Source organism: Nannospalax galili, unplaced genomic scaffold (genome assembly GCF_000622305.1).
Source record: "Nannospalax galili isolate Female #2095 unplaced genomic scaffold, S.galili_v1.0 scaffold171, whole genome shotgun sequence".
NCBI classification, from domain to species: Eukaryota; Metazoa; Chordata; class Mammalia; order Rodentia; family Spalacidae; genus Nannospalax; species Nannospalax galili.
Genome location: NW_008329362.1, coordinates 2,005,640 through 2,018,514, shown reverse-complemented (window position 1 = coordinate 2,018,514; position 12,875 = coordinate 2,005,640). Strand labels below are relative to the sequence as shown.

Genomic DNA, 12,875 nt, shown 5'->3' with positions numbered 1-12,875 from the left:
TTTTTTTGTCTTTTTGAGACAGGGTCTCCCTGTATCCCCAGCTGGCCTGGAGCTCACTTTGTAGACTAGGATGGCCTCAAACTCACAGAGATCTGCCTGCCTCTGCCTCCCGAGTGCTGGGATTACAGGCGTGTGCCACCGTGCCTGGCTTTATAGATTCTCTTATGGAAACTCTTACTCTTATGGAAAGTTCTGGAATGACGGTAATATTTGATTAGATGCGTGAATTATTCTGATTTGGATTCTCCTAGGAAAATTTAAAGAACTGTTATTAGTTCTTCCTAGAAGACAGTGTGGACTAATTAAAAAGCCCATTGCAAGCTCACGAAAGGAAACAAATTGTGGCTCTTGACCAGGTATCTTTTTCAGGTCATTCCCCAAAACCTAGCTTAATATAACTTTCATGTCTTCACAGAGTGACTTCTTCAGGCTTACAAAGAGCAGCTGGGAGAAGCTGTGGGGTTTCTCTCCTGAAAAAATGCTCTTAAACAAGTGGACTTATTCTTTTAGTTCTATTTGGAAGTAGAAAACTAGACTCAATCAAAGATGAGTCTCAAGTGACTATAAAAGAAAAAAAATTGTTATAAACTCTGCTGAACAGTGATTAGGATGAATAATATTGCAGAGATTTAAATGGCATTGCAGCACAGAGACACACGAGGGTGCTCTAACCAGCTGTTGTAATAAATGAATCAAACCATTGAATTATTGTGGGGGAAATAAAGGCCTGATATGGATGTCAGCACTGAATTGTGACTTAGCATTGGCTAAAGAGAAAAATCTTGAAACAGATGGCCTTTCCTTCAAGTAAAATGTATTACACCCCGCCCTCCCTATCATTACTTCCAGTTTTAAATGCAGAAGATGTTCCTATCAGGCAAGTTGAAAGCACTAAAAAGTACAAAGAAGGAAAAAAACTGGACCGATGCTGCTATCAACCAGGGTGGCTGGGGTTTTCTAGGGCTGGGTCAGTTGGAGGCTTAGCACAGGAGGTCTGACTTCAAACATGAGCCCAGCCTGTTCTCATTTTGATTCCACAGACCTTCTGCTGGTATGAAGGGGGAGTAGGGACTGGGGGTCTAATGACCGCAAGAAGAGAATTAGAGACGCATGTTTATCTCAATACATTTACTCTCATTAACGTTCATATTCACTGACATCATGCATCTCCTTGAAAAAGTCTGCCCACCCACCATTAATTAAAGCCACATTTTTAAAAGTCAGCATGTGCACTTTTATTCCAATCAAAAGTATCCTTCTAAGTTTTGCAGAGTAGGCAGGAGAATATCTGAGGCCTGACAGCTGTTCCCCTCTACACAATGAACAATCATGTGATTTACATTAAACATTTATGTATGGCCTAGAATACAATAGGTAAGATCTATTGTCTTGAAGATTAGACCTATTCAGTGTCTAATGACCTCTTATAGAAATTTAACATGTATTTTGATAAGTCAGCATTTCTTTGGATACAGTATAAGGCCATATACCCTTATCTTTCCAAATAGGGGACTATAGCTATTGTATCCTATTTGAATAATTAAGCAGCATGCTCCTGTCAAAGACACCACACTTTATAACTTACATGTGCTCTATTGATGTCAAAACAAAGGTCAGTGTAAATTCTTTTTATCTAAGTCATTGCACAAACAGCAATTACCAATCATAGCATTGCATAACCACAGTCTATATTCTTGGCAGTAGTCACCATAAGTTCATAAATTCATGAAAATAAAGAATGTTGATGTTTAAAGTTCAAGAAAGGTACTATTTGTAAACAGTTCAGGTCACACTCATCTTAGTTTATGTGCTAAGTACAAGTCCTTTCTCTCCAACTTCTTTTAAATGAAATTTGTTCTTTTCGGGAGGCCAGTTAAAGTATTTCAGCAAAGCAGATCTGCATCCTTTACTTTTTCATATAGTCCCCCAACACCTTTCAATTTTATGCTTGTATTTATATATTAATATCATGCACATTTTTATGTTGTATAGTTGTCTGTTTCTATTGGCAATTAGATTATCTCATAATGATTCAGATCAAATATTTGTTTATATTTTATTATATTTGTGGTTTATTTATTATTGTAGTTGTTCATTTGTTTATGTGTTCATATTTTATTTGGTTCAGCTTTCTACACAAAGGTATAGACAGCAACATTTCGGTTCTCTTGTTATTCTGGTCATCTAGACCGTCCTAGTTCATCAGTGAATCTGAACATTGGCCTTGAAGCAGTTTAATCCTAGGTTGAGATACCCCCTGGCCTAGGAGTTGAAACCTGAGTTCTAGTCCTGTCTTCTCTACTGGTTCATAGTCAGTACCTTGAAGACCTCAGTTTCCTCATCTAACAAATGGATGTCTGAACGTAAGTACTGATCACATACCCATGACCCTGGAGGCTTATCAGAATGAGAGGATAAGGGTCTTCCTCTGGTTCTATTACTCATCCAGTACAAAAAAACTGTAAGGTGGAGGTTTTACAGCTGGAGCTGGTTCTGGCTCCCAAAGAAAGCACCTCCGAATTCAGAAGAAGCTGACCAACCATGCCTAGTAAATTGTTTTCACAGAATGTTTAGGAGAAGATGATCTGGGTATTGCTTTTCCTTAGACAGAAATATTCAATATACCATTGCTATGTGAGATGAAGCCCTATCTGGCAGTTGATTCTCTTGCCTAGACTATCCAGAAGGACCATAAGATACTTGACTCATTATAGTGCTCAAAGCAATCAGTGGATTCCTTAAGCTCAGCTGTGGGAAGGATAGAGGAGCATGGCTGGGGATGTTTCATTGGTGGTTGGTGGTACTCTTTAGAACAAGTGGCTCTGGACTGGAGGTCAGTGGGAAGCTATGACTACACAGCATTTGAGTAACTCTAGGAAATCTTAAGATAAGGTCTGTCTGAGTCAGTCATAAGGCCTCGGGGTCATTAAATGAGCAGGGTAGTGTTCCATACCTTCCTTCCGGCTCTGTTGTTGTGAAGATTCATCAGGGCTCTGGCATCCTTCCCTTTCCTTTCCTTGGCATCTGCAAACGCTCGGGCAAATTTGATCCCATAGTCAATGTTGTCGCTGCAGCCACCCCAGTCAAAGGTACCCTTGCTGTCCTTGGCACTTCCCTTCTTCTTTGGATCACAGGAACAGGATTTTAATTCTCCTTGGCTACAGGCCCTGGTGATGGCAAATACAACTCCAGCTGAGGAGATGGCGTAAACAAAGGCAGATTCCCGACTACCTGAAACAAAAATGCTTTTCTTAAAAGTGGTCAGCAAGTGCTAGATCTGAGTAACTTTCACACGGTGACTTCATCTTCTATGGTAATCTAGGATTCTTTTCTAGGGCTGAGAGTCTCTCTTTAATATGAGTCATTTATACCTAATGTAGGTTTCTGTCCATTTAAATATCGATTAGCCAACTCTTCTTAAATACAGAGTATAAAAGATAAAAGATGCCCTTGCTCCTGGTTTCAACAAGTAACATTTAACTTGATCCCTTGGTGTCCCAGGACAGGGGAACTGGCACCACTCACCCAAGTTTCTTCATCTATGAAATACAGTCTGGATTCTACAGGTCTATCAGTCATTCCTTTGTATGGTCCAGGACTTGTGATATCACAGCTTGGAAAAAAGCTTTCAAGATGGACACCATGGAATGAGAATATAGTCTTAGCTATTCGAGAGGCTGAGGGGCAGAATTGCTTGAGCTCAAGAGCGGGAGGCCAGAACAAACAAAAACACTTGCAAACCTCTAGATGTTACTGAGGACACTCAGGTGCATTTAACATACTGACCCTGAAATACTGAACTCAGGAAATCTAGGGACTGAAATGGGAAGAGAATTGAGTCAGCCACCAGCCTCTGGCGTTAACACTGGAGAGCTTTGGCTTGCCATCAACTTTCACAAGTAATTGAGAGATTGTTGAAGGCAATATGCAATATCCTTGAGTTACATACTCTGTTTAGCTATTAAGGTGATTTTGCTTTCTTCTGGAACACCTGCACTAATCAGTGGTATTGGGTAAAAGACAGTGAAAAGCTTTTTTTTTGGTTTTTCTGGAAGGAAACAAATTTACCACCTATAATTAGACTTGGGCAAGAACTCTTTGGGGTACTTTCTCAGAATTGTTCTTTATTAGAGAGCAGGCTACTTTCACTTACAGTCTGAAAGGTACATATTTCAGTGCAAAAACTACATTAAATTATTTTAATAATCTGTAGTAACTCATAACACGGTGTTGTGGTATAGTGACAGATATAAGGCTCTTTAGGGTCCATGTGCACCTCGTTTTTCAAGTGGAGCTGTATTTCATTGTTATTAGTATGGCTTTTTATTAATGGTTGCTGCAGCAAATATATTAACAATCAAAATAGAAGCTGGACAAGCTAATGTCAATCCAAGGCAGAAAGTAGAGAACCGTTGGTGATTCAACACGTCAAGACGCGTGTGACATTTTGAACCACACAGCTGGAAGAACAAACTGCCTTTTTGCATGGAAGCTTTGCTTGTTTCCATTTGTCATTCAGTACTAAAATTTATTGTGCATCCCTCGAAATATTTGCTCTGCTAGGCTCATTATTAAAAATTGCGAACACATATCTACACCATATTAAATGACACTTACCTCAGTCTTTTGAAAATATCTCCCTCCAAACTTCTAATTACCAAAAATAAAGAACAGTTATGCCCTGTACTCAGGTATAATCAGATGAGCATTTGTCACAGGTAGCAGGTAGTGCTCTCGAGATAAAGAGGAACTGAGATGGGGTGACCAGTAGATTCAAACATGGCTTCATCTCAGTTAGTGACTTTTAGATAAATAAAAATTTTATTACATGTTAATTTTACAGTTTAGAAAAATTCTGTGCTCATCATCTTCTTTATCCTAGTTTTGGACTTCAAGTCTAGTATATTTATTTATAGATGTTATATATGGGAAATAATCATAAATGCTTAATGTGTTTATCACTACCTTCATAGTTTGAGGGAGAAGATAAATTTTATGAGCAGGGAAAGCATGGATGACATGGACCATGGTGTATCAGTGATCAGACAGTATTTTGAAAGCAGTAGAGAGATCTTCTAAGTGTAGAATTCATCCTTGTGTAAGTAGTGAAGAATCACATTAACTCGTTGGCCAAATGACAACAAAAATCATAATTTGCTATAATTCTGAAATAATTTCCAAAGAAAAACATTATCTTTCTAAATATTTGCTATTATTAAAACATTAATTAATGTCTAGATGTTTGCTTCTTTAAATAAAAATTTCACACGTGACTTTTTGTCTTACCTCCAGATGTTTTGGTATCGTGTAGATATGGCCTTAAGATGTTTTCAGTTAAGTATTTGAGATGAATCACTAAAATGCTATGTGTGAAATAGTAGCACATTCTAGAACTGGCTTTGTAACAAAACAAATTTTGGTCATTGGCCTCTTCTTAGAAAAACTGATTTTCTTTTTTCTCTTTCTTTTTTTCTGATTCTCTCTTGTGATTCTCACAAATGAGACAAAATCCAAATCAAAATGATGATATGGATACTTTCTGATGTGTAACTATTGAAGTTCCTCCCTTTTTGGGTTGAGATGATCAAGAAATGTCTGTTGGGTGCACGGGTATTGTTTGGGTTGGGAGAGTGTTACTCAGGAAGGCAAAACATTAGAGCGAGAGTCTCTTGAGGGTTATGGATTGTCTAGCTCTTTTTTTAAAAAATTCTTTTTATCTTTTCTTTCTTCCCTTTCATTTCCTTTTCCTTCTTTTTTTTTTCTCTTGACATTTACAAGGATGAGACCTAATCACTTTTTGTTGCTTAAGCCTTGTTCTAGAATGCCAGATGTGTCGACTTAAAAGAATATTTTTGCGTTTTCTCTACAGGTGACTACCGTCTATTGAAATGGTAAATTCCAAATGTTCTTAGCACATTCTACCTTACACTGGTTCTCTAGGGCACAGCAGGCATCTCCATCTCTCTATGATCCTGGGATACTATAGTAGCAATCATGTTCTCCTCTAGGTCTTTCCTGATCATCTAAAAATACATTTAGCGTTCCAAAGGAGAGTTCTTCACAACTCTAAGATTGAAATTTCCCTCCATGCAATTAACTGTAAAAAGTCTTTGGATAGTTTCATTGGAATTTCATGATCATTTCCAGGATAAGCGGCTTTAGGCCAAATTCAGCCTTCCTCTAACCAACAGAAAATCATCAGTGACAGTCACAGGAATCTGCGAAGGAACTTGCCTTCTGTAAAGAGTAGAATGAAATCATGTAGCATGTTTTAAGTTTTGAGTGCTTTGGTAAAGTGCTTAGTATCAAAATCTGAATGGAGTGCCAGTTGGAATCTCTTATTACCTGAGACCTTCACTAAATTAGTTCAATGTTCTCCCAGTATAACCTCTTTTCTCTCATCAGCTCTACAAAGTATTTTATGAATGATCCCTCAGTTTTGGCAGAGATGCCATCTTTTGGGTCACTTGTCACAACAGCTTCCTTTCAGGCCAGTGAGACAGCTTAGTGGGTAAAGGCTGAGTTTGATTCCTGGATCCCTCTGTAGAAGGAGAAACTGAATCTGGAAAGTTGTCCTCAGACTTACACACACATGTGCCCCACACCCAAATATAACAGATTAGAAGAAGCATTTTAATTGCTTTCTTTCAATTAAAGAACGATTGTGATTTGAAGGCTTTTTTTAACCCATCAATATGCCAAGAGCTTAATGGATCTGTGGTTATCATTTTATAAATAAGAAACTCCTCTAATATAAAATTACTGAGAAATGATGGTGAACACTGCAAAAGAAAAATCCTTATATATTTCAACCAGTGAGAGCCCACAGCTAGTACAGCCCAAGAGTACTTGTGATGGATATTTGCAAATTCTCTTTGACAAGGTCCAGCACTAATTGATTTACTGGTGAGCTAATCTAGGTGAAGTCTTAAAATTCCAAGAAGCTGAAAATTTCTATTATCTTTTAAAAAATTTGCGATGTCATATTGAAACTCCAAAAGGAATGCAGAAGAATATAGTTCTTAAATGAGAGAATAAAAGTGCAGAATATCGCAGTAAATTAACTTTAGGGATACTCTAGGAGTGAGAGCACTACGCCCTTGGGGGATTTTAGAGACTTTCAGTTATGCATTTGGCCTCATAAAACCCTAGCACTGTGATGATTACATGATAGAAACACCCTCTGTTAAGTATTACCAAGTGCACAGCCTGGACAATTTCTTGGGAAAGGGGGAGTGGGATGGGCAAAAACAAGTGTAAAGTTCTCTGTTTCTGGGCTTTGCACATAAACTGTTGTATTTCTAGTCAGATTTCCCACTAACAAATGGGTCGAGTCACTTCTTGAAGAATGATACTGCTGCCAGCTTAATTGATGAGTATTATTTGAAAACAATTTTTTAAAATAAAGTTTTTGAAGATTTATTTAAAAATTTTATTTATGTGTGTATGTGTGTATCTCTGTGTGGGTATGTGCATACAAGTGCAAGTGTCTGAGGAGGCCAGGGGCATCAGATCCCCCAGAACCTGGAATGATGTAGGCAGTTTTGAGCTGCTAGACATGGTTGCAGAGAACAGAAGTCAGGTCCTCTGAAAGAGCAATATGTGCTCTTAACTCCTGAGCCATCTCTCCAGCCTCAAACATAAATTTTGATTTTTAATTAATTTTCTCTAGTTATATACTAAGAAATCACTATCTTGCTTTTAATATTTACAAATGTAAAGAGAGTTATTACATAATTAGAAAAATTATGTCTCTTCCTAAGAGAAAGAAAATCTGTGTATCATGATCCCTAGCCCTCCCTCTCTTCCATAGATATTTGTACTGCCTAAAATGTAGCTGGAAAAGTAATAGGTGCTCACTACAAGTTCCTCCACTCATTCACTGTAACAAGTGAATGGAACTGTAATACATAGGCATTGAGCAAGGTGCTAGTTCCCGACTATAGAATTTATAATATCTTGAAAACACCATTTAAATTAGATACACAGTGACCCTGGCCAAGTTAACCAAATAAGAGTGGGGGGAGCGATTGATCTCTGCTTCTTATAACATTTTCACTGTGTTTTTTAAAAATAAAATATAGATAGCAACACACTTTGGCTGGCCAAAGATTTGAGCATTCTGTCCTGATCCTCAGATCAAATTCTTCTGGAAAGTTCAAGTCTCAGAATGATTTCTTTTTTAGTGGTCAAAAGAGCCCTATGGTTGCTTTTTTCCTAGAGATAAAATCTGATCTTAGAGGGTCATGCAGTGTTGAAGTGATAGACAGAACAAACAGTGAAAAGACACCAGCCTGTGGCCTCTCAGCCTGCACTACCACTGGCTTATAAGACAGTTCTTTGATTGTCTCACCCCTCATCTGTGACCAGAGATGCTGCCCCAGGAATGAACCTAGTGCACAGAATGCCCTTAAGGCAAATGAGCAAGTGGAAGGGGAGCTTGGTGGAGGCAGGAGACTCACTTCTGAGGAGGACCCGGCCAAAGAGGCTGTGATCCCTGTCTAGAGTGTTGCAGTTCCAGCGGTGCTGCCGGAACTGGTGTTGGCACTCTGCTGTCCACTCAGCCACACCCAGGCCAATGGCACGCATCACGTCTGGATGTCGGTGGCACAGCTGACGCTGGCGGCTCACCAGGCCTGGCACATTGTCACACATCACCCTGGAGGAGCCACCTGTAGCTCTCATGTACCTGTAAAGAGGGGTGAAAGTAATATGAATACACGGGCTGGGCTTTGTGATCCCTAAGAGACCATAACTTAAAGCACTATTCAAATATGGATTCTTTGTCCCTTCGTAACATTAATAGGCAAGGGTTATTTAATTTTAATTCAGTGGAGAAGCAGGCAAGGGAGGCATGGTGAGAGAGCTGGTAGAAGTGCTGCCAAATGGAGTGATGACTGTCTCCTGAAGTTGAGGCCACCAGATGAGATGTTCTGGGCAGGGAGGCAGAGGTAGAGGCAGGCAGATGAGGACTTGAAGGGGTGGGGGCAGTGTGTTTGGGGAGAACCCTTAAAGACTTTCAGAGAAGACTCTGCTCTTAGTGACGCCATGTGTCTGCACTTGGCTTTGGAGGAAGCTGACCTTTAAAAGTCCCTCACTCCCATTTGTTTGACCTAATGTCTTAAAAACTGTCTGCATCTATCTTATCAGCACCTGGTGGGAGCTGATGCTACATTCTGCTTATGGACATGCCATTCTTTCCATACTAAAGAATCCTTTAAATGGTTCCATTCTCTAGCTCCTTTTGGCTTTTATAGAAAACTTTTGGAAAAAATTCTTTCTATTGTTATCAAGGACATTAAATGTTTGGAAAAATCAGCGTTATAGCTCCATAAAGTACTTTTTGAAAAGAAACTTTAACAAAAAATTACATCATCATCCCTACCCAGATGTTCTCTATTAGTTGTGAAATGTTTAGAAAGGTACCTTTTATATAACCCAAGCTGCCATAGGTGTCTTTTGAAGCAATCAAATAAGGAGAATGTCTTTTTCTTGTATTTTCATTATTTTATATGATCATAAAATTGTTACAGCTGTGACTTCAAAAAATATATATTTAAGTGACAGCTGAGAGACAATGTGACAAAATGTTTGAGCAATAAACAATATTTATACACCCACAGAAACAGAAAGTCATTTTATTGAAAAATGGTCAGTCTGATAAATCAATCTTTGATCTGGTGTCAGCAATGTCAAGGTGAACCACCTTCCTGTTCAGAGCGGCTTAGGAAGTCACTGTACCCCTTATCATAGATTCTTTGCTTTGAACCTTTGAAGAGCTCCAATATCTTCCTACCCCTCCCCCAACCCTGCAGCTTTTGGCTGAGATTCCTTACTGTTGTCAGATTTTAAAAGAGGAGGAAGAAGAAAATAGCCCACGATAGCCAATCTTTCAGATTAGGTAGAGTATTCTAATATCTTTTCTGGAACTTTTAGGTACAAGAAACTTAGAGAACACTCAACTCCATCCCTTTCCAAGGTCAGAACTTTGAGAGATGGGGTTAGAATTTTGGAATGGGCAGATAATCTATCTGCCTTTGGAACTTTTAACAATGTTAAGACCAATGAAGGCGCCATCAATGTGTAAAATAAACCATAAATCAACATACAAAGGACAGTAGCAGAGTCGCGCTTTATACTGTCTTGGGCACCTCAGTGCCAGTAATTTTGCATCAAGGAGCAGTCCTTACCTGGAGGTAGCCACATGTTCTGCCTCATTAGGATGAAGCACTAGGAATGTGGAAGGACAGGAAATAATACAAAAATCCACGCTTTGGGCTCTACAACTCCAACTGCCTGAATTGATTTATCTTGAGGCAGTTTTTTGAGGACGCCAGGGCAGGGGCGGGGGCGGGGGTGCCAGTTGTAGTTTTCAAGGTAAAGTCACAGACATACAGACACACAGACACACACGTACACACACACACACACACACACACACACACACACAAAGTCTGTGCTAGAGGTAGAGATCAGGCTAGCACTTTTCTCTGCGGGATAAGAAATTGGCTGAATTTGCCTTCGCTCAGCTCAGCTGGATCCAACAACCAACATTAAAGCTCTCCTTTGAGGGGCATGTTTTTTTTTTTTTTTTTTTTTTTGAGTTGTCAAAGCTAAAATGGTTTTGAGAAAAGTGAAGGGGTTCAGCTGAGGTTCTGCGGTAAGAGCGGGTTGCGCCAGAATCCACAACTGCCAGGGCTGGGAAGCACCGCCAGGAAGGGTCTCTGTGACCAGTAGGGTCCCCACTCCCATCTCAACAATCCATCAGCACCGCGCCCGTATGCGTGGACTTACCACCATGAAGAGCTGACCTCAGGGGTGAGCCAGGTCAAGAGCAGAGGGAGCCAGAGCCAGATTCCACCGAGAGGGACGTTCATATTAACCCCCTTGCGTCTGCATCAGGTCAGACTCCGTGTGCGGGCGCCATGCGTGCCCAGAGCAGAAGCGCTCAGCTTCGGGAGCGCCTCGTCTCTGCTGCCGGCGCCTCTGCGCCCCCGCCCCCCGCTCGCGTCTGCGGCTAGTGCTGAGAGTCACTGATAAAGTTTCAAAAGACGAGCCCAGCAAGCGATAAAGGGCAGTCGGGGCCGCCTCGCCCACAGCCCAATTCCCCAGGCGTGGCGAGCGCGGCAGCCCGCGAGCTCTGCGTGCCTCCTGCGCGCCCCTGCCCCTTCTGTTCCCGGCGCGGCGCAGCCAAAAAAGGGGGCGCTGCTCCGAGCGGGGCGGGGGGCACCGGGTTTTATAGAGGAGTGGATGAAAGGATGGCAAGAGACAGCTCGGGGTGAGAGGGGTCGAAACACCTCTGCTCTGGGTGGCCCAAGCACTGTGGAGGCACGCGCCTTCAGGGAAGTTCCTGGCCAAGGAGCATCAGTGGGCTGGGGCACCCGAAGATGCGTTCCACATAGGCAAACCTATTCTCTGGCAAGCTGAAGTCTCTCATCACGCAACGTGGGGAAGGCGTGAGGAGAAGGGCGAAGGATGAGGAGATAACAGCGCATAGGATACAAGAATCCAGGAATGATTCTCATCTCATTGCTTTCAACACTGGGTGATAGAACACTAGTGAATTTGGAGCTGCAGTGTCTGTGTAGCAAGGTTGCCAAGGGATGGGCCAGGCCTCCGAATGAAGACCTACGGCCTTGATCCCTGTGTCCCGTACTTAAGGGCGGGAGGGAGATGAGCTGGGACTCTGGAGACCTCACCCAGCAGTTTCAGCTTGGGAAGGAGCAGTTTTTCTGCACACGCAGCTCCTCCCCAGCGCTGTAGCTCACGTAGAGAAAGGGAGAGGATCCTAGGCAGCCAGACATCTGCGCCAGGCTTGGGCTGCACCTATCACCGCCAGGGTACTCAGTCTGTGCTCCCGGCCAGGTACAGGGACTCAGGATCGGACTTGGGCTCTCATAGAGCCAAGATAGGGGCTTGGGCAGGAGGGTGGAGCATGTGGAGAAGCAACTGGCTTGTAGCCCCGTGGTTTATCACCGGAAAGGAAGGAAGACCAGGAACTCGCGGCGACCGTGAACTGTTCCATTGCTCTTTTCCGGGGGCGAGGGACCCACCACCGCCCAGGAGCGTGCCCTGGGGAATAATAGTGTGGGTTTATTTTTTTGGGGGGGGGATGGTCATTGTGTATATTGGGGGGCGGACCATAGGAAAGACAGTACTCCCCACCCCCATCCCGCCCACCTCTTGGGCTGGGAACCTCTAGAACTTCAGCTCTCACCCAGCGCGAGCGCGGTGACAGGCTGGACGAGGCGAAGCCCAGAGATGCCAAAAACCTGAAAGATGCTGTCATCGCCACCCCTTCCCCCTCGCGGTCCGTGGCAGGTCCGGCCCCTCCCAGGCTGACCCAGATACATCCCCTTTTGGGTCCGGAAAGGGAGGAGAGGGAAACAAGCACCGCGCCACCCACGACTCGGGAAGAGCAGGGCTCTGCGCCAGGGCAGCTCCGTATCGCTGGGCTGCGACCCAGGGGAAGTTCTGCTAGGTCTTCACTGGTGAGGGAGGGGGTGCACTGCTGCTTTGAGGACCGGTGCACGCTGGCGGGAGGGGTGGGGTCGCTCCCAACAGCAATACCATGTGCACTTCAATTTGTGGTCACGAACCTTTTTCCTGAAGGAAGCCGAGACATAAGATAAATGTTACCTCTACTGGCCTCTGTTCCACAGGTTCTTAAAGTAAACTCAGCCCCTCGGGGCGGATTGAAGCAAAGGCTGACCACTGAGGAACCATGCCTTGCCCAAGTTTCACTTCTAGTAGTAACTAAAACAAGGCTATGGATATGAATGTTGGGGAAGGTCAGCAGGCTATATGCTTTAAAACACCGGCTCAGATGTTCCACCCATGCGGGCACATCTTGTCCTCACAGCTCAGGGGCCTTT

The 12,875-nt window shown here is 42.6% G+C and overlaps 1 protein-coding gene across 1 annotated transcript in view; it reads right to left on the bottom strand.

The window, feature by feature from the left end:
• The window catches only part of Wnt2 (Wnt family member 2), a 42,357-nt gene extending 31,049 nt beyond the window's left edge, over positions 1-11,308 (bottom strand). The window contains exons 1-3 of the mRNA XM_008837234.3: positions 10,795-11,308; positions 8,463-8,689; positions 2,954-3,231 (exon numbers count right to left, since the gene is read on the bottom strand). Coding sequence (XP_008835456.1) covers positions 2,954-3,231; positions 8,463-8,689; positions 10,795-10,877 — 588 coding nt within the window. The 5' untranslated portion in view covers positions 10,878-11,308. The remainder of the gene's footprint in view (positions 1-2,953; positions 3,232-8,462; positions 8,690-10,794) is intronic.
• Positions 11,309-12,875: the final 1,567 nt, after the last annotated feature.